The 23,029-nt window shown below is 41.8% G+C and overlaps 1 protein-coding gene across 2 annotated transcripts in view; it reads right to left on the bottom strand.

Moving 5' to 3' along the window:
- The window catches only part of MAPRE3 (microtubule associated protein RP/EB family member 3), a 520,309-nt gene that overhangs the window by 71 nt on the left and 497,209 nt on the right, over nucleotides 1–23,029 (bottom strand). The window contains exon 8 of one of the 2 annotated variants that reach the window (XM_053709462.1): nucleotides 1–442. This exon is cut by the window's left edge and continues 71 nt beyond it. In XM_053709462.1, the coding sequence (XP_053565437.1) occupies nucleotides 374–442 (69 nt within the window). In that variant the 3' untranslated portion in view covers nucleotides 1–373. Of the gene's footprint in view, nucleotides 443–3,937; nucleotides 4,052–23,029 lie in introns of those variants that run through there. The other variant, XM_053709463.1, reaches the window with a different exon arrangement.

The following is a 23,029-nucleotide window of genomic DNA, read 5'->3' on the forward strand; positions in this document are numbered from 1 at the left end:
TTTCTGGCTGGAGAAGCGATAGGATAATCTGCAGACAACCCCACCAATGATAGTGTTGAAAGGGTCAATATAGGCTGATGATTTTAGAACCTCAAAATGTCCTCTAGGGTACAACCCTTATCTGCTGATAAATTGTCATGTTTAGCAAGCATAATCCCCCAAAGTCGCCACACCCAGAGCCGCTCCATCATCAGTAGTTTCTGTTGTGTTGGATATGTCAGATTCAGTGAGATGCCCAGATTGCATCAGCAGTACCAGTTATGATAGGTGATAGTGCAGGTGTATATGCTGATCCCAACCTACAATGTTCATATTGCAGAACGGCTGATGAGTAACGGGTAGGAAGGAGCACTGGGGCAGAAAAAGAACGTGCTTAGTATTCATCCTGGTCCTCAGGCTGAAGGTCATCAGTTTCCTCATCATCTGGAGCTGCAAATCCATCCTAGAGAGAAGGGAAAGAGCATTGTGCTGTGACTGCAATATGATTATACCAATCACAAACGCTCATTAAGATTACTGGGTAAAGAGTAGGGTATAATTACCAATAATACATATAATAACACATTACAGTCAGTAATATTAAGCAGGTCAGTAGACTTTGCCCATCAGTCAGTAATATACAGCAGGCCAGTAGACTTGCCTATCAGTCAGTATAATGCAGCAGATCAGTATACTTTGCCCATCAGTCAGTAATAAGCAGATCAGTAGACTTTGCCCATCAGTCAGTAATATTAAGCAGCTCAGTAGACTTTGCCCATCAGTCATTAATAAGCAGGTCAGTAGACTTTGCCCATCAGTCAGTAATATGCAGCAGGTTATTAGACTTTGCCCATCAGTCAGTTATATGCAGCAGATCAGTAGACTTTGCCCATCAGTCAGTAATATGCAGCAGGTCAGTAGACTTTGCCCATCAGTCAGTTATATGCAGCAGATCAGTAGACTTTGCCCATCAGTCAGTAATATGTAGATCAGTAGACTTTGTTCATCAGTCAGTAATATTAAGCAGCTCAGTAGACTTTGCCCATCAGTCAGTAATATGCAGCAGATCAGTAGACTTTGCCCATCAGTCAGTTATATTAAGCAGCTCAGTAGACTTTGACCATCAGTCAGTAATATGCAGATCAGTAGACTGACCATCAGTCAGTAATATGCAGATCAGTAGACTTTGCCCATCAGTCAGTAATATTAAGCAGCTCAGTAGACTTTGTCCATCAGTCAGTAATATTAAGCAGCTCAGTAGACTTTGCCCGTCAGTAATATTAAGCAGCTCAGTAGTCTTGCCCATCAGTCAGTAATATGCAGCAGCTCAGTAGATTTTGCCCATCAGTCAGTAATATGCAGCAGCTCAGTAGACTTTGCCCATCAGTCAGTAATATGCAGCAGCTCAGTAGACTTTGCCCATCAGTCAGTAATATGCAGCAGCTCAGTAGACTTTGCCCATCAGTCAGTAATATGCAGCAGATCAGTAGACTTTGCCCATCAGTCAGTAATATGCAGCAGATCAGTAGACTTTGCCCATGAGTGAGTAATATCCAGCGGGTAAGTAACCTTTGCCCTTCAGTCAGTAATGTACAGTAGGATATGTACAGTAGGTTGGTAGTCTTTGCCCATCAGTCAGTAATATGCAGGTCAGTAAATTTTCCCATCAGTCAGTTATATGCAGGTCAGTGAATTTGTCAGTTAGTCAGTAATATGCAGAAGGTAAGCAAATTTGCCCATTAGTCAGTAATATGCATCAGGTAGGTAGGTAGCAATGTCTGCCAGTCAGTAATATGCAGCAGGTAAGTAGCTATGTCTGTCAGTCAGTAATATGCAATAGGTAGGTAGCTATGCCTGTCAGTCAGTAATATGCAGCAGGTAAGTAGCTATGCCTGTCAGTCAGTAATATGCAGCAGGCAACTATGCCTGTCAGTCAGTAATATTAAGCAGGTCAGTAGACTTTGCCGTCAGTAGTCTTGCCCATCAGTCAGTAATATTAAGTGGCTCAGTAGACTTTGCCCATCAGACAGTAATATGCAGCAGGTCAGTAGACTTTGCCCATCAGTCAGTAATATCCAGCGGGTAAGTAACCTTTGCCCTTCAGTCAGTAATATACAGTAGGTTGGTAGTCTCTGCCCATCAGTCAATAATATGCAGGTCAGTAAATTTTCCCATCTGTCAATAATATACAGGTCAGTAAATGTGTTAGTAATATGCAGCAGTTATGCAGATTTTCCCATCAGTCAGTAATATGCAGCAGGTAGGTAGCTATGCCTGTCAGTTAGTAATATTCAGTAGGTAGGCAGCTATGTCTGTCAGTCAGTAATATGCAGAAGCTAAGTAGCTATGTCTGTCAGTCAGTAATATGCAGCAGGTAGGTAGCCGTGTCTGTCATTCAGCAATATGCAGCAGGTAAGTAACTATACCTGTCAATCATTAATATTAAGCAGGTCAGTAGACTTTGCCTGTCAGTCAGTAATATTAAGCAGCTCAGTAGACTTTGCCCATCAGTCAGTAATATGCAGCAGGTCAGTAGACTTTGCCTATTAGTCAGTAATATTCAGCAGATCAGTAGACTTTGTCCATCAGTCAGTAATATTAAGCAGGTCAGTAGACTTTGTCCATCAGTCAGTATAATGCAGCAGGTCAGTAGACTTTGCCCTTCAGTCAGTAATATTAAGCAGCTCAGTAGACTATGTCCATCAGTCAGTAATATACAGCTGGTCAGTAGACTTTGCCCATCAGCCAGTAATATTAAGCAGCTCAATAGACTTTGCCCATTAGTCAGTAATATTAAGCAGCTCAATAGACTTTGCACATCAGTTAGTAATATGCAGCAGGTAAGTAGACTTTGCCCATTAGTCAGTAATATGCAGCAGGTCCGTAAACTTTGCCCATCAGTCAGTAATATGCAGCAGGTAAGTAAGACTTTGCCCATCAGTCAGTAATATGCAGTCGTTCAGTAGACTTTGCCCATCAGTCAGTAATATTAAGCAGGTCAGTAGACTTTGTCCATCAGTCAGTATAATGCAGCAGGTCAGTAGACTTTGCCTATCAGTCAGTAATATTAAGCAGCTCAGTAGACTTTTCCATCAGTCAGTAATATACAGCTGGTCAGTAGACTTTGCCCATCAGTCAGTAATATGCAGCAGGTAAGTAGACTTTGCCCATTAGTCAGTAATATGCAGCAGGTCAGTAGACTTTGCTCATCAGTCAGTAATAGGCAGCCATTCAGTAGACTTTGCCTATCAGTCAGTAATATGCAGCAGGTCAGTAGACTTTGCCCATCAGTCAGTAATATGCAGCAGGACAGTAGACTTTGCCCATCAGTCAGTAATATGCAGCAGGTAAGTAGACTTTGCCCATTAGTCAGTAATATGCAGCCATTCAGTAGACTTTGCCCATCAGTCAGTAATATGCAGCAGGTAAGTAGACTTTGCCCTTTAGTCAGTAATATGCAGCCATTCAGTAGACTTTGCCCATCAGTCAGTAATATGCAGCAGGTCAGTAGACTTTGCCTAACAGTCAGTAATATACAGCAGGTCAGTAGACTTTGCCCAACAGTCAGTAATATGCAGCAGGTCAGTAGACTTTGCCTAACAGTCAGTAATATGCAGCAGGTCAGTAGACTTTGCCCAACAGTCAGTAATATACAGCAGGTCAGTAGACTTTGCCCATAAGTCAGTAATATGCAGCAGGTCAGTAGACTTTGCCTAAGAGTCAGTAATATGCAGCAGGTCAGTAGACTTTGCCCAACAGTCAGTAATATACAGCAGGTCAGTAGACTTTGCCCATAAGTCAGTAATATGCAGCAGGTCAGTAGACTTTGCCTAACAGTCAGTAATATGCAGCAGGTCAGTAGACTTTGCCCAACAGTCAGTAATATGCAGCAGGTCAGTAGACTTTGCCCATCACTTAGTAATATGCAGCAGGTAAGTAGACTTTTTTTTCTTTTTTTTTTTAATCAGCTTTATTCAAAATACAAAATATTAAGTACAAATAGAGGAGACGCAGCTCCTTTAAGTGGAGTTACAAGCCAATTCTTTTTCCTTCCTTTTCTTTACTTTCTTTCCTTTTTAAGGAATACAAATAAATAGAATTCAATTGACATAGTTAGACAACAGAATATAATAATGTTATTAACATCAGATTATTAAGTAAATACCTAACGATGGGTCAGCCTGACTTTCTACCATGTATTGGGATATTTCCCCACAACATAAGTCACATCCTTTCTATCAGCCCCCGGACCATTCATACAGCCATTTTCTCAAGTTACCCTCTAGAGTCTAGGATAAAGGTAGCAGCTCTAAATGGGAACCTAATATGTTTTTGGAGATCAAGATCCAAAGATTTAATATAGCTCTCCCATTTCCTAAAAAATCTTTTCATTTTAATTTAACCTAAATTAAAATGACTATACTAGGCAGTATTTTGGAATTAAAGTTGGCGGGACAACCTTTACATTGCGGTCTATGTGAATGTGTGTTACCAGTAAATATGTATATAGTAGCCTATGGAAGTGCGCTCTTGCTTCCCAGCAATGCGAGTGCGAGGTCACGTTGGCGTTGCTGAAAACTTGTAATACTAGCGCACATTAGTGGGCGCTGGTATTACAGTGTAGTGCAAATATCGCTTTCATGAGAGTGATATTTAGCGCTCTACTTGTAATCTGACCCTTAGTGAGAAAAAAACACATGAAGGAAGTGAAATTAATGTACACGTTCTTGATTTTGGAAGCCCAAAAACTGATTTTACCCCAGAATCTCTGAAGCACTGGACCCTTTCCGAAGACAATGTACAATATCGGCAAACTTGAATTTACATTTCATGCAGCTAATTTTAAGCATTAGTACAGAAACGTGACATGACTGAAGGAATAATATAAACTTCATATATTAAAAGGGATACTAAGCCCACATTTTTTCTTTCATGATTCAGATACAGCAGCAATTTTAAGCAACTTTCTAATTTTATTCATATTATACATTTTTCTTTGTTCTCTTGCTATCTTTCGGCTAGATTATGAGTTTTGTGTTAGAGGCTATGCGGTGCTAACGAGCAGTTTATGATCACTGCTCACTTACAGACAGCACTAGTATTACAGGTTTTTACAAACCAGACAAGAATTACTGCACTCCAATATCAGCGCTGCTTACGTTAGCGGTGAGCTGGTGTAACGTGCTTGTGCGCGATTTCCCCATAGGAATCAACGGGGAGAGCCGGCTGAAAAAGAGTCTAACACCTGCCAAAAAGCAGCGTAAAACTCCCTAATGCAGCCCCATTGATTCCTATGGGGAAATACATTTTATGTCTACACCTAACACCCTAACATGAACCCCGAGCCTAAACACCCCTAATCTTACACTTATTAACCCCTAATCTGCCGCTCCCGACATCGCCGCCACCTACATTATAATTATTAACCCCTAATCTGCCACTCTAGACAACGCCGCCACCTACATTATACTTATGAACCCCTAATCTGCTGCCCCCAACATCACCGAACACTACATTATATTTATTAACCCCTACTCTGCTGCCCCCAATGTCGCCGCCACCTACCTACACTTATTAACCCCTAATCTGCTTCCCCCAACGTCGCCGCCACTATGATAAACATATTAACCCCTAAACCGCCGCACTCCCGCCTTGCAAACATTAGTTAAATATTATTAACCCCTAATCTGCCACCTCCAATGCAGCCACCACTATACTAAATGTATTAACCCCTAAACCTAAGTCTAACCCTAACACCCCTTAACTTAAATATAATTAAAAGAAATCTAAATAAAAATTCCTATCATTAACTAAATAATTCCTATTTAAAACTAAATACTTACCTATAAAATAAACCCTAAGCTAGCTACAATATAACTAATAGTTACATTGTATCTAGCTTAGGGTTTATTTGTATTTTACAGTCAAGTTTGTATTTATTTGAACTAGGTAGACTAGTTATTAAATAGTTATTAACTATTTAATAAACTACTTAGCTAAAATAAATACAACGTTACCTGTAAAATAAAACCTAACCTAAGTTACAATTACACCTAACACTACACTATAATTAAATTATTTCCCTAAATTAAATACAATTAAATACAATTAAATAAAATTATCTAAAGTACAAACCCCCCCCCCCACTAAATTACAGAAAATAATAAACAAATTACAAGATTTTTAAACTAATTATACCTAATCTAATAGCCCTATCAAAATAAAAAAAGCCCCCCCCCCCCAAAATAAAAAAAGCCCTACCCTACACTAAATTACAAATAGCCCTTAAGCCTTTTGCGGGGCATTGCCCCAAAGTAACCAGCTCTTTTACCTGTAAAAAAAAAAAAAAAATCCCCCCCCCCAACATTAAAACCCACCACCCACACAACCAAGCCTACTCTAAAACCCACCCAATACCCCCTTAAAAAAACCTAACACTAACCCCTTGAAGATCACCATCTTGGATGACGTCACTTAAAGGTACCTTCATTCTGTGTTAGCCGTCGGATGAAGAAGATGCTCCGCATCGGATGTCTTGAAGATGGACCTGCTCCGCGCCAGATGGATGAAGATAGAAGATGCCTTCTGGATGAAGACTTCTGCCCGTCTGGAGGACCACTTTGCCCGGCTTGGATGAAGACTTCTCCCGGCTTCGTTGAGGACTTCGGCTCGGTTGGATGAAGACGTCTCCCGGTAAGGTGATCTACAAGGGGTTAGTGTTAGGTTTTTTTAAGGGGGTATTGGGTGGGTTTTAGAGTAGGGTTGGTTGTGTGAGTGGTGGGTTTTAATGTTGGGGGGGGGATTTGTATTTTTTTTACAATGCAATGCCCCGCAAAAGGCCCTTTTAAGTGCTATTTGTAATTTAGTGTAGGGTAGGGCTTTTTTTATTTTGGGGGGGCTTTTTTATTTTGTTAGGGGGATTAGATTAGGTGTAATTAGTTTAAAAATGTTGTAATTTGTTTATTATTTTCTGTAATTTAGTGTTTGTTTTTTTTGTACTTAATTTTAATTTTTTAATTTTATTTAATTTAGGGAATTCATTTAATTATAGTGTAGTGTTAGGTGTAATTGTAACTTAGGTTAGGTTTTATTTTACAGGTACTTTTGTATTTATTTTAGCTAGGTAGTTATTAAATAGTTAATAACTATTTAATAACTATTGTACCTAGTTAAAATAAATACAAACTTGCCTGTAAAATAAAAATAAACCCTAAGCTAGATACAATGTAACGATTAGTTATATTGTAGCTAGCTTCGGGTTTATTTTATAGGTAAGTAATTAGTTTTAAATAGGAATAATTTAGTTAATGATATGAATTTTATTTAGATTTATTGTAATTATATTTAAGTTAGGGGGGTTAGGGTTAGACTTAGATTTATGGGTTAATAACTTTAGTATAGTGGCAGCGACGTTGGGGGCGGCAGATTAGGGGTAATAAATGTAGGTAGGTGTTGGCAATGTTAGGGACGGCAGATTAGGGGTTAATAATATTTAACTAATGTTTGTGAGGCGGGAGTGCGGCGGTTTAGGGGTTAATATATTTATTATAGTGGCGGCGATGTCCGGTTCAGCAGGTTAGGGGTTAACATTTTTATTTTAGTGTTTGCAATGTGGGGGGGCCTCGGTTTAGGGGTTAATAGGTAGTTTATGGGTGTTAGTTACTTTTTAGCACTTTAGTTAAGAGTTTTATGCTACGGCGTTGTAGTGTAAAACTCTTAACTACTGACTTTAAAATGCGGTACCAGTCTTGACAGGAGAGGGTCTACCGCTCACTTTTTGGCAGACTCGTAATACCGGCGCTATGCAAGTCCCATTGAAAAAATAGGATACGCAATTTACGTAAGTGGATTTGCGGTATTTCCAAGCCTGGCCAAAAAGGTGAGCGGTACACCTGTACCTGCAAGACTCGTAATACCAGCGGGCGTTAAAAAGCAGTGTTAGGACCGGCCAACGCTGCTTTTTAACCCTAATGCAAAACTCGTAATCTAGCCGTTTATTTGAAAAAGCAGGAATCTAAGCTTAGGAACCGGACCATTTTTGCTTTCTGATTGGTGGCTACATTTAGAACAAGGCCTAGGGAAGCGCACTCTCGTAAGCGCATGTTCTATCTAAATCATGAAAGAAAAAATGTGGGTTAAGTATCCCTTTAATTTCAAATGTTGCTCTCAATAATCTGTGATAGCTTTATAGGTTTTATTAATAGATTCCGACAACATATTTTGTGATACATGAAACATTCTGACCCATGTAAGAGAAAGGTACTTCAAATGACTGATATCTTGAGAATTTAATAAAACCCTATATATGCTGGAGATAGAAAATGTACCTTCTTTTTTATTAAAATGTCTTCCCAACCAGTCCATGTTATCCTCTTTAAGTAATTTAACATAGTGCCAGATTATAAATGAAGGGCTAATTTATCGCACAACCGCAAACGGTAAATAATCAGCCATTACAAGTGGCTCTATTGCTACTACAAGCTCTCGGTAGCAATTAAATCAGATCTCTGGTTAATTTTATAAATGTGCCCCAAATGCCCCCAAAATGCAGTGTGATATATTTTATTAAAAAATAAAGATAGCAGCATCTTCATGTTTTAATAAAATAACTGCAAAGAACAGTTTTGGGGACTAAAGGGAGCGGGTCTGGGGTGTTAGAAAAAAACAAGGCACTGAAAAGTGCCTTTACATTGCGGTCTATGGGAACTTTGTGTTCCCTGTAAACATAAATGTACAGTATCTCACAAAAGTGAGTACACCCCTCACATTTTTATAAATATTTTATTATATCATTTTATGTGACAACACTGAAGAAATACACTTTGCTACAATGTAAAGTAGTGAGTGTACAGCCTGTATAACAGTGTAAATTTGTTGTCTCCTCAAAATAACTCAACACACAGCCATTAATGTCTAAACCGTTGGCAACAAAAGAGAGTACACCCCTAATTGGAAATGTCCAAATTGGGCCCAATTAGCCATTTTCCCTCCCTCGTGTCATGTGACTCATTAGTGTTACAAGGTCTCAGGTGTAAATGGGGAGCAGGTGTGTTAAATTTGGTGTTATCGCTCTCACACTCTCTCATACTGGTCACTGTAAGTTCAACATGGCACCTCATGGCAAAGAACTCTCTGATGATCTGAAAAAAAGATTTGTTGCTCTACATAAAGATGGCCTAGGCTATAAGAAGATTGCCAAGGGCCTGAAACTGAGGGCAGCACGGTGGGCAAGACCATACAGTGTTATCACAGGACAGGTTCCACTCAGAACAGGCCTCGCCATGGTCGACCAAAGAAGTTGAGTGCACATGCTCAGCGTCATTTCCAGAGGTTGTCTTTGGGAAATAGACATATGAGTGCTGCCAGCATTGTTGCAGAGGTTGGAGGGTCAGCCTGCCAGTGCTCAGACCATATGCCGCACACTGCATCAAATTGGTCTGCATGGCTGCTGTCCCAGAAAGAAGCCTCTTCTAAAGATGATGCACAAGAAAGCCGCTAACAGTTTGCTGAAAACAAGCAGACTAAGGACATGGATTACTGGAAACATGTACTGTGGTCCGATGAGACCAAGATAAACTTATTTGGTTCAGATGGTGTTAAGTGTGTGGCGGCAACCAGGTGTGGAGTGCAAAGACAAGTGTGTCTTACCTACAGTCAAGCATGGTGGTGGGAGTGTCATGGCCTGGGCCTGCATGAGTGCTGCCGGCACTGGGGAGCTACAGTTCATTGAGGGAACCATGAATGCCAACATGTTCTGTGACATTCTGAAGCAGAGCATGAGCCCCTCCCTTTGGAGACTGGGCTGCAGGACAGTATTCCAACATGATAACAACCCCAAACACACCTCCAAGACAACCACTGCCTTGCTAAAAAAGCTGAGGGTAAAGGTGATGGACTGGCCAAGCATGTCTCCAGACCTAAACCCTATTGAGCATCTGTGGGGCATCCTCAAACGGAAGGCGGGGGAGCGCAAGGTCTCTAACATCCACCAGATCCGTGATGTTGTCATGGAGAAGTGGAAGAGGACTCCAATGGCAACCTGTGAAGCTCTGGTGAACTTCATTCCCAAGAGGGTTAAGGCAGTGCTGGAAAATAATGGTGGCCACACAAAATATTAACAATTTGGGCCCAATTTCCACTTAGGGGTGTAGTCACATTTGCTGCCAACGGTTTAAACATTAATGGCTGTGTGTTGAGTTATTTTGAGGGGACAGCAAATTTACACTGTTACACAGGCTATACAATCACTACTTTACATTGTAGCAAAGTGTATTTCTTCAGTGTTGTCACATGAAATGATATAATAAAATATTTACAAAAATGTGAGGGGTGTACTCACTTTTGTGAGATACTGTATATGCTTATATACATATATATTTATGTGTTAATATGTGTATATACACATATTAATACATAAATATTAATGTAAATAATGATATACGTATATATCTACACTTTGGCATCGCTGCGCGACTTACCTTTTTCGCTGTGCGAGGTTCTCATGCCATGTCTCACGGCATGAGAACAAGTTTCCCATTTGAGCCTATAGAAGCGCAATGAGCGCAATGCTTCTCAGCAATGCGAACGCAAGCTCGCATTCACATTGCTGTCAACTTGTAATGCCAGCGCACATTAGCGTGCGCTGGTATTACTCAGTGGAGTGCTAATCTAGCTTTAGCTCTCCGCTTGTAATCTGGCCCATAGCGTTAAAGTTAAAGTAAGAAAACAACTGGTTGGGAATGCCAAATTCAGCTTTACACATCTCAAATGACTTAATCTCCTGTTTCTCAATATCTATAATCTGATACATAATCGTCTCTTCTCAAAACACAGTTCTTTCTTATAGGGCTTTCAATAAATAAGAAAATACCAAAACCCTTTCATAATCTAGTAAGGAGAAGTGTCCAATATCCATAAAACAATGAAAAATATATGTAACCACAGCAGCAAGATTATATTTTTCCATATTAGGAAGCGCCATTCCAAAGCACTTTTTATTAGCAATTCTTAGTCTCTGTTTATGCCAAAACAATCGAGATATATAAGAATTAATTTGAGCAATATCCTTCTTAAGTAATAACACGGGTAAAGCCTGAAAAACATAAAGAAAGTTAGGAAAACAAATTATATTAAATAAATTAATTCTACTCATCAGCGATAAAGGAAAATCCATTCCGTTTTCTAAATCTTTCTGCAAGGACTGTATTAAATTATATAAATTATACCAATTCTTAGGATTTTTAGAGAATTTTAAGCCGAAATACTTTATCGCCTCTTGAGCTTCTGGAAAAGGAGTCACTGGAGAATGTATATTTTTAGCTAACCACATTATTTTAGTTTTTTACTTATTTATAGAAAAACCAGAAAAGGATTTAAACCCTTCCAAGGCCTTCAGAAGAATCGGTAAGTTAGTAAAAAGATCCTCTGTTAACTCATAAATCATCTGCATATAAGGCAAACTTAAAAAAAAACTAAATTTATGCTTACCTGATAAATGTATTTCTTTATGGTGAGCCCACGGCTTAAGTAATTACTGTTGGGAATATCACTCCTGGCCAGCAGGAGGAGGCAAAGAGCACCACAGTTAAACTGTTAAGTATCACTCCCTTACCCACAACCCTCAGTCATTCGACCGAAGGGAAATGGAGAAAAAGGAGTAACACAAGGTGTAGAGGTACCTGAGGTTATAGTTAAAAGAACAACTGTCTTAAAATAAAGGGTGGGGCCGTGGACTCACCATATCCAGAAAGAAATACATTTATCAGGTAAGCATACATTTTGTTTTTCTTTCCTAAGATATGGTGAGTCCAGGGCTTAAGTAATTACTGTCGGGAACCAATACCCAAGCTAGAGGACACAGGTAAATAGGGAGGGACAGGACAGGCAGACCTAAACAGAAGGCACCACCGCTTGAAGAAGCTTTCTCCCAAAAGAAGCCTCAGCCGAGGCAAAAGTATCATATTTGTAAAATTTTGAAAAAAGTATGTAGAGAAGACAAAGTTGCAGCCTTGCAAATTTGTTCCACAGAAGCTTCATTTTTGAAAGCCCAAGAAGAGGAAACAGCTCTTGTGGAATGAGCCGTAATTCTCTCAGGAGGCTGCTGTCCAGCAGTCTCATAAGCCAAACGAATTATACTTTGTAACCAAAAAGAAGGAGTAGTAGCAGTAGCTTTCTGACCTTTCAAAGAGGGCAGAGGACTGGCGAAAATCCTTAGTCGTCTGTAAGTAGAATTTAAAGTGAAGGTAAATGAAGATGATAAAGTGCCCGGTTTTTGGGGCACTTTAATTCATAAAAATTTACATTGCACTCGTGTTGTGAAAATACTTACCTTTTAATCTTGACAGCTGCTGCATTGCTTCCCCAGCCCGTCGCAAAGCCTCTTCCCGGGTCTAAAATGAGGAATCCAGCTTCCTTCAATCACGGCGTTGAATAAGACATTTTTGATTCATTTCTGAAGTATGAAGAGGCTTCCGACGACCGGGGGAATCGCTGGAGCAGCTGTCAAGATTAAAAGGTAAGTATTTTCACAACACGAGTAAAATGTAAATTTTGATGAATTAAAGTGCCCCTGTTTTTAATCGGATTTTTAAAAACCGGGCACTTTATCATCTAGATTTACCTTCACTTTAAGAGCACGTACAACATCCAAATTGTGTAACAAACGTTCTTTGGAAGAAGGATTAGGACACAGAGAGGGAACAACAATTTCCTGATTGATATTTCTATTAGAAACAACCTTAGGAAGGAAACCTAACTTAGTACAAAGAACCGCCTTATCAGCATGAAAAATAAGATAAGGGGAATCACACTGCAGAGCTGAGAGTTCCGAGACTCTTCGAGCAGAAGAGATAGCAACAAGAAACAAAATCTTCCAAGATAACAACTTAATTTCTATGGAATGCAATGGCTCAAACGGAGCCAGCTGTAAAACTTTAAGAACAAGGTTAAGGGTCTAAGGAGGAGCAACAGACTTAAGGACAGGCCTGATTTTGACCAAGGCCTGACAAAAAGATCGCACATCTGGCACATTCGCCAAACGTTTATGTAGTAAAACTGATAAAGCAGAAATCTGACCCTTCAGGGTACTGACTGACAATCCCTTCTTCAGGCCTTCCTGAAGAAAAGATAATAATTCTAAGAATTATAATTCTACTCCAAGAGTAGCCCTTGGATTCACACCAATAAAGATATTCACGCCATATCTTATGGTAAATCTTTCTAGTAACAGGCTTGCAAGCCTAAATCATGTTCTCAATAAACCGACTCAGAAAAAACACGGTTAGGCAGAATTAAGCGTTCAACCTCCAAGCAGTCAGCTTCAGAGAAACGAGATTTGGATGAAGGAAGGGACCCTAAGGTGGGAGAGATGACATCTCCACTAGGTCTGCAAACCAGATCCTGCGAGGCCACGCAGGGGCTATTAGAATCACCAACGCCCTCTCCTGTTTGATACGAGCAATGACAGAGGTTATGTTGTCTGACTGGAACCTGATAAACTGGGCGGAGGACAACTGAGGCCAAGCCAATAGAGCATTGTAAATCGCCCTCAACTCCAAGATGTTGATGGGAAGAGCAGACTCCTCCCGAGTCCAAAGGCCCTGAGCTTTTAACGAGTTCCAAACTGCTGCCCAGCTGGCTGGCATCCGTGATCACGATCACCCAGGAAGGTCTCCAAAAGCATGTGCCCTGAGAAAGATGTTCCTGAGAATTCCACAATGGGAGAGAATACCTTGACAACTGATCTAACTCTATTTTCTGAGATACAGCTGCATGGTCTCCATTCCATTGTCTGAACATGCACAACTGGAGAGCTCTCAAATGGAATCGAGGAAAAGGAATAATGTCCATGGAAGCCACCATCAGACCGATTACCTCTGAAGGATGAGCAGAAGCCTGAAGAGAGAGGCAAGAGGAAATTATTTTGTTTTTCCTGACCTCTGTCACAAAAATCTTCATCAATAGAGAATCTATTATGGTCCCTAAGAACACTACTCTTGTAGCACGGGAAAGGGAGCTTTTTTTCAGATTCACATTCCATCCGTGGGAACGAAGAAAAGACAACAATATCTTTGTGTGAGATTTTGCTAGTTGAAAAGATGGCACCTGAACCAATATGTTGTCCAGGTAGGGTGCCACAGCAATTCCACGAGAACGGATCACTGCCAAAAGAGCCCCCAGAACCTTTAAAAAAATTCAGGGCTAGACCAAATGGAAGGGCCACGAACTGGAAATGTTTGTCCAGAAAGGCAAATCTCAGGAATCTGTGATGTTCCCTGTGAATAGGAACATGAAGAAACACATCCTTTAGGTCTATGGTTGTCATGAACTGACCCTCTTGTACTAAAGGAAGAATGGAGCGTATAGTCTCCATCTTGAAGGATGGCACTTTACGGAAAGTTCCCTCTTTTTTTGGAACCACAAATAGGTTGGAGTAGAACCCGAGAACCTGTTCCTGCACTGGAACTGGAACTATAACTCCCAGGGAGGAAAGATGTTGTATACATTTCAAGAACGCCTCTCTCTTTATCTGGTCTGCAGATAATCTTGAGAGAAGAAATCTGCCTCTGGGAGGAAAAGTCTTGAATTCCAATTTGTAACCCTGGGATACTAGGTCCACAGTCAAGGGATGTGGGACATCTCGTATCCAGGCTTGAGAGAACTGAGAAAGTCTGCCCCCCACCTGATTCAATCCTGGATCGGGGTCAAACCCTTCATGCTGATTTGGAATTAGCTGCAGGTTTCTTTGATTGTTTCCCCTTGTTCCAAAACTGATTGGGTTTCCAAGAATACTTGGATTGTTCCTGCTTGGAAGAAGAAGGGGAAAGCTTTCCTCTGAAGTTATGAAAGGAATGAAAATTACTCTGACATCCTTTAGGCCTATTCTTCTTATCTTGAGGTAGAAAAGACCCTTTTCTACCCGTAATATCAGAGATAATTTCTGCCAAACCGGGTCCAAACAAGGTTTTGCCCTTGTAAGGAATCACCAGAAGCTTGACTTTAGCTGAAACCTCCACAGACCAGGATTTCAACCATAACACTCTGCGGGCTAGGACAGCAAAACTAGAAGTTTTAGCTCCTAGTCTAACAACCTGTACAATGGCATCTGGAATAAGGGAATTGGCCAACTTAAGAGCTTTAATCCTATCTTGAATTTCATCCAAGGACGTCTCTACTTGAAGAGAATCAGACAAGGCGTCGAACCAATAAGATGCCACACTAGTCACGGTGGCAATACACACCACAGGTTGCCATTGGAGACCTTGATGAACATAAATCTTTTTCAGATAAGCCTCCAGCTTCTTGTCCATCGGATCCTTAAAAGAACATCTATCCTAAATAGGAATAGTGATTCTCTTAGCCAGAGTGGAAATGGCCCCTTCAACTTTGGGTACAGTATACCAAGGGTCTTTAACGGAGTCCTCAACAGGAAACATTTTCATAAAATGGGAGACAGGGAAAAAGACACCCCTGGTTTCTCCTATTCCTGTGAGATAATCTCCCTAGCACGGTTCTCCGAAGTGGAAGGTTCATCAAAGAAACTATTAAGTTTACTAGATTTCTTAGGAGTGACAACAACAGGGGTATCGGACTCATCTAAAGTAGCTAAAACCTCCTTTAACAATACACAAAGGTGTTCTAGCTTAAATCTGAAGGATACCACCTTAGTCTCAGAAGAAGGAATTATACTGTCCGAATCTGAGATTTCACCCTCAGAAAGTCCTGATGTATCTTCCTCATCAGACTTATGAGAAAGGGAACCTTGGGAAGCAGAACTGAGGACAGGCACCTTACTTTCAGAATTTCTAGATTTCCTCTTGCGTTTTCCCTGTAATCTGGGAATGGCAGCTAATGTCACAGATACCGTGGAAGATACCTGGGCAGCAATTTCTGCTTTTAAATAAACTCCACTAAATGTTATAGAGGAACCGCAGGGCACTGCATGTGACGCCATTGAGGCTTGGGACGTAGCAGGAGAAAGCTGAGGTATTATTTTAACAGCATCATCCGGAGAGACATTAGGCTCAAAAATGTTACCTTTATTTTGCAAGGTTTTCTTGACACATGAAGAACAAAATTGCATAGAAGCTGCAATTTGTGCATTTAAACATAATAAGCATGAATTCATGAGAGCAGGCTCTTGCTCCATATCAGACATGTTGTGAAACAGTAAATAAACTTGTACAGATAAGTTTCAAAGATTTTAATATTCAATTAAAATAAGCCAAGGAAAAAATTCAAATTTTATCCCAAATTATGATCAATCCCCAGCTAAGATTATGTGAGAAAAGTTAAGAAAAAATGTTTAATAAACATCAAATAAACTTCTAAAATACCCCTCAGGACACCCCACACCTCAATTACTGAGGTGCCCTACCGCTACCAATTAAGACCGGATTACCTAGAAATAGAGAAAAACAACTTTTGAAGTTATGAAGTAAAGCCAGTCATGTGACCGCAACTGTCGAGCGGCACTCGAACTGAGAGGCACTAAAAATAGTTTCCTGGTACACTGAGTACCTGAAATAACCGTTTTTTCAAACCTGACAGTTTAAAATGTTGCATCGTTTTATTTAAAAGCAAAGGGGAAATGAATAAGCTGCTGAAATAGAAAATTCAGCCATACTTTCAGTTTAAACTTGTATTGTTTTATCAAGTAAATATGTGTCAGAAAATATAGCCTAATAAAAACATTTTACCCTTTCTTTTTAAAAGAGTTTAAATGTAGGTCTCACACATGCTACAGTGCCTGCTTCATGCCACAGTGTAACCCATACAACAGGATTATCTATGTCCCAATAAAAAAGCAGTGTCTTTTAATTTGTTAAGTGCATGGTCTCCCCAAATGGAAGGAAAAACACTTACCTGCTCCGCTGTCCAGCATGTAGACAGTTACAAGGTATGAGAAGACACAGTTCTTCACAGAGACCTTTGAAAAAGAAAGAACAGAGTAGCCAACTCTGGCTTGCTAAACTAGGGAAGCAATTGTTAGGAAAACTCAGTAAGTACCTCTTTACAAGTTCCTAACTGCTTTAAAGCCACCACTAACTGACTGCAAGGAATGACGTGGAATATGGCTATACCCCAAAAACTGAAATTATGCTTACCTGATAATTTTCTTTTCTTCTGACAGGAAGCGTCTACAGCTGCATTCATTACTTTTAGGAATTCAGAACCTGGCCAGCCAAAGGCTTAAATACCTCCCCCACTTCCCTCATCCCCCAGTCATTCTGCCAAGGGAACAAGGAACAGTAGGAGAAATATCAGGGTGAAAAAGGTACCAGAAGAATAAACTAAATTACAGCTGCCTCATCGATAAACGCAGGCGGCGAGCTGTGGACTCTTCCCGTCAGAAGAAAGGAAAATGATCAGGTAAGCATAGTTTAAGTTTTTCTTCTTAAACGGGAAGAGTCCACAGCTGCACTCATTACTTTTGGGAAAACAATGCCCAAGCTATAGAGGACACTGAATGCAAACAAAGGGCGGGTACAGAAGGCGGCCCCTTTGAAGGGCACCACAGCCTGAAATTACCCATAAAAACTGAAAAACAAAAATAACTGCCCATCAGTTTAACAACTGGCATGCCGTGCTGGAGACCACTCAAAATACTTAGATTTCTCTGAGCACAGCGCCTACAATGAGCCAAGTCCCGCAGGCTCCCCAATCACACAAACTTTCCACAAGGAAAGAACCCCACCTACCCACAAAGGGGGGAATGGAGTACCCAAAAACAGATCCAAAGGACCGTCAGAATAGGGTAAAAGACAAAGACAAAGCGAAACGAAGGTTGTTACAGGACAACCACCCAGGGAAGAGAACTCTCTATAAAGTCCACATGTCCCAAGAAACACTCCCAACCTATGAGAGAGCGATCGCGATGAAGAACAAAATCCATCCACAGATCTCCTGACACAACACCATAAAACTTATGGTGAACCAAGGAAGCCACGAACTCCCCACTGAACCCTAGTCTAGCAGACACAACCACTAACACTAGCCACATATAGGCAGGAAATCCATATCAGGACTGAAGGAAAAACACAGAGCCCACCGACAGGATGGAAAAACCAACTGTCCCAGCAGAAAAAAAGGGCTCTCTGTGAAACACAGAACCACAACTGACAGAACAGAGTTCCAGCTCCCGGGCAGCAAAGCTAACCATAAGTCAACAAGGGACCCCACCCCACAGAGAGTGACGAATTAACGACAGTAACTCCTTACCAGGAAAGTCCAGACCTCAGAAGACAACCAACACCAGCAGCAATGCAACCAATGGAGGAAAAAGCACCCGAACCCCCCACCAGGGAGGATAGCAGGGAGAACAAAAAGTACACGGTCAGACCCAAGAAAGCAGACAGATCCCCGACCTCTCCTCCAAGAAACGGACCCAACCCAAAAAAGGGCTGGCAATGTGTGCCAGAAGAGAGAGTGAAGGTCCTAAGAGGAAACTATTTATTGGATAACCACTCTGACCAATTACTATCTGGCAAGCTACCACAAATCCATGATAGAAATATAAAGCTTGAAAGCACACATTCCAAGTGCAAGTAGTTGCAGCTGGTTTCAAACTGCAAAACTTCCGCTTGCTAGGCAGCAAAGTTAACCATCAGGCTACTACAGCCGGCTATACATGCTCGGGTTACGAAACCCATACATAAATCCCGACTCTAAGAAGGAACAATCCCAAAAGGGAAAATAGGGCATGGAGCTACCACGATACCCTAGTACAAGAGCCAGCTCCCCTGATATCCCACACGCAAGGGGGGAAGAAAGGAATCCTCAAACGAGAAGATAAGGACCCAAAGGGTCCCTATGGAAACTGTATACTTCCAAATCCTCCCCAAAAGGACAAAAACCAAGGAGACCACTTCCCCAGCCCTAGACAAGATGAAGAGAACTAAGAGAATGGTGAAACAATACCTTTGAGTAATAACCCAACGGTCATTATTACCAGCTCAGATGAGACAATCTCGAGCTGACCTTAAATGCAAAAGTTGCTACTGGCGACAACCGAAGATCCACCTGAAAGGCAGCAAACTAACCTTCAGGCAGAAACCAAATCTCTCATGAGAGTTAAAAACCAACTCCCCGAAGGGACAAGCGGACGTTTTAAACCCTAAAGTTTGAAACTGAACCGCCCAGGACCGATTGCAAAGACCTGGACCTCAAAATCTCAGACAAGAGACATGGCCCTAAGCCAGACCCCCCCCCGAAAACTGGGACAGGCCGTACATCCTGAGGAACCACCAAGTGGCCTCATACGGACAAGGGCACTCTAGGTAGCGCCTACCACACCCCATTGTCCTTGAACATTGGACACTAGCAAGAGACTCAGATCAAGATCCTAGAAGACATCTAGACAGGCCTCCGAGATGACAATCCGCACCCGTAGGTGGATCTGAACTCTGGACCCTCTGCTTGCAACCCCAGAAACCAAAAGCTCCTAGAGGTTCGAGTGCAACACTCTAAGTCCAGGAACCCCGGAGTTTACCAGGGACAGGGCTCCATATAACGGAAAACATATCACAATAGCTGGATTCAACACACAACCTTAGCCATGTGGGCAACTAAGCTACCTACTAGGCTCTTAGTTGGAGGGCCAAAGATCCTCACAGGATCAGCCTCCCGGAAATCCCTGTACCAGGAATAACACGGGCAACTCCACCATTCCAGCAGAGAAGCGGGTCAGAGGCGGTTGCGGTAGCAAAAAAGGGGAGAAACCCAACCCCTGTGCTCCATCTTATGAGAGCGTGCGATATACAGAAAAAGCCTTTGGCTGGGGTGTCTTTGTCTCCTCCTGGTGGCCAAGTTCTGAATTCCCAAAAGTAATGAATGCAGCTGTGGGTGAACGCCCAAGAAAAACGGCACGCCAACCGGACTAGCCGATTAGAGGCCTAAGCCCAGAACTGGAACAAATACTTAAAGAAAGAAAAAAGTAAATTTATGCTTACCTGATAAATTTATTTCTTCTACGATACGACGAGTCCACGGATTTCATCCTTACTTGTGGGATATTATCCTCCTGCTAACAGGAAGTGGCAAAGAGCACCACAGCAGAGTTGTATATATAGCTCCTCCCTTCCCTCCACCCCCAGTCATTCGACCGAAGTTTTTAGGAAGACAGAGGAAAAGCTAAAAGGTGCAGAGGTGACTGAAGTTGTAAAAAATAAAATATAATCTGTCTTAAAATGACAGGGAGGGCCGTGGACTCGTCGTATCGTAGAAGAAATAAATTTATCAGGTAAGCATAAATTTCCTTTTCTTCCAAAAGATACGACGAGTCCACGGATTTCATCCTTACTTGTGGGATACAATACCAAAGCTACAGGACACGGATGAAAGGGAGGGACAAGACAGAGACCTAAACGGAAGGCACCACTGCTTGAAGAACTTTTCTCCCAAAAACAGCCTCAGAAGAAGCAAAAGTATCAAATTTGGAAAAAGTATGAAGGGACGACCAAGTCGCAGCCTTACAAATCTGTTCAACAGATGCATCGTTTTTAAAGGCCCATGTGGAAGCCACAGCCCTAGTAGAATGAGCCGTAATTCTTTCAGGAGGCTGCTGTCCAGCAGTCTCATATGCCAGGCGGATGATACTCCTCAGCCAAAAAGAAAGAGAGGTAGCCGTTGCTTTCTGACCCCTACGCTTTCCAGAATAAACAATGAATAATGAAGAAGATTGATGGAAATACTTGGTTGCCTGTAAGTAAAACTTCAAGGCACGGACCACGTCCAGATTATGTAACAGACGCTCCTTCTTGGAAGAAGGATTCCTCACTTTACCTCTTCCTAGTATAACACAGGCAAAGAGAATGACTGGGGGTGGAGGGAAGGGAGGAGCTATATATACAGCTCTGCTGTGGTGCTCTTTGCCACTTCCTGTTAGCAGGAGGATAATATCCCACAAGTAAGGATGAAATCCGTGGACTCATCGTATCTTGTAGAAGAAACAGAGATGATAAAGAGATTGCTTCATCCCCACACGTCTAATCCAGTTTGCCGTCTGGCACAGAAGACCGAGGATCCCTCGGCCCAGTAGGGCTGGAATCCTCCAGCACTGCCAAAACATGCCTTAACAAAACACAAAGACGTGCCAGTCTATAACGGAAGGCAAAATGTTTCCCCCGCCGGTTCGATGGGCGACCCCGACCCTGAGGGTGGGGCCCCTGAAGCCTCAGACGCCATCGCTTCCCCAGAAGGTCTTACTCAGGCGATCCCACGCCCGACAAACCCTGGTTAACAGAACACGGACAGTATCTTAAAAATACCTCACTAGGGAGATTTAAATGTGCCAGCGCCATAGATATGGCCAAGCGGAACCGTGCTGTAACCTCTGGAGGAAACAAGCCGCCTTCCGGAGGAGTAAAGGCCATAGGGACACCTGCTTGCGTAGCCAAAGAAGGTTCTGGGGCACGTACCTCCCGGGACATGGGGATCCTCAGGGGCTGATGGCTATACACACTCTAAATTCCCTGATTCGGGGAGGAGAGTACTCTAGAATGGCAATCGGAACATAACTGATGGGCATGAATAACCCTAGCCATTTCATACTCTTCGCAAGACGTGTACTCCGAATCGGAGATATCCGTCTCCAAAAAATTAGAATCCTCCATAACTTGGAGATTGCAATTATGGACAAATACTAACAGCACCTTACACCTCCAATGGCTGGGGCACTCACCACCTCCTGTGAACCAGACAATGAACAGACTATCTCCGTCGCCACTCGGTCAATGTGCGGAAATGGAATACAATGTAACCACACCCGGTCACGAGGTGCATCGTGTAAGCCAAAAAAAACGCACCAGTCCCTATGACTGGGCAAAATGATGAAGTAAGGCCGTTATGTCTGAAAAGCCATGAGCCCAAGTATCACTACACAATAGCAGACAAAATCACATAACAAACATGATTGCAGTTCCCCCTGTTCAATAAACCCCCTCAGGAGATATTAACCCTTGATTCCATAAGATAAAGGAGTCCCACTGGGACCCTGACTTCTTTCGTTTAACATTACATTCACATATTGAAATAAAATGAAACGATCTTACCGGAATCTACGCCGTGGAACAGGAACATGGCCCTTCAAGTGTGACAGATAACAGAATTTATGTTTACCTGATAAATTACTTTCTCCAACGGTGTGTCCGGTCCACGGCGTCATCCTTACTTGTGGGATATTCTCCTCCCCAACAGGAAATGGCAAAGAGCCCAGCAAAGCTGGTCACATGATCCCTCCTAGGCTCCGCCTTCCCCAGTCATTCGACCGACGTAAAGGAGGAATATTTGCATAGGAGAAACCATATGATACCGTGGTGACTGTAGTTAAAGAAAATAAATTATCAGACCTGATTAAAAAACCAGGGCGGGCCGTGGACCGGACACACCGTTGGAGAAAGTAATTTATCAGGTAAACATAAATTCTGTTTTCTCCAACATAGGTGTGTCCGGTCCACGGCGTCATCCTTACTTGTGGGAACCAATACCAAAGCTTTAGGACACGGATGAAGGGAGGGAGCAAATCAGGTCACCTAGATGGAAGGCACCACGGCTTGCAAAACCTTTCTCCCAAAAATAGCCTCAGAAGAAGCAAAAGTATCAAACTTATAAAATTTAGTAAAAGTGTGCAGTGAAGACCAAGTCGCTGCCTTACATATCTGATCAACAGAAGCCTCGTTCTTGAAGGCCCATGTGGAAGCCACAGCCCTAGTGGAATGAGTTGTGATTCTTTCAGGAGGCTGCCGTCCGGCAGTCTCGTAAGCCAATCTGATGATGCTTTTAATCCAAAAAGAGAGAGAGGTAGAAGTTGCTTTTTGACCTCTCCTTTTACCAGAATAAACAACAAACAAGGAAGATGTTTGTCTAAAATCCTTTGTAGCATCTAAATAGAATTTTAGAGCACGAACTACATCCAAATTGTGCAACAAACGTTCCTTCTTTGAAACTGGATTCGGACACAAAGAAGGTACGACTATCTCCTGGTTAATGCTTTTGTTAGAAACAACTTTCGGAAGAAAACCAGGTTTAGTACGCAGAACCACCTTATCTGCAT

Source organism: Bombina bombina, chromosome 4 (assembly GCF_027579735.1).
Source record: "Bombina bombina isolate aBomBom1 chromosome 4, aBomBom1.pri, whole genome shotgun sequence".
NCBI lineage: Eukaryota > Metazoa > Chordata > Amphibia > Anura > Bombinatoridae > Bombina > Bombina bombina.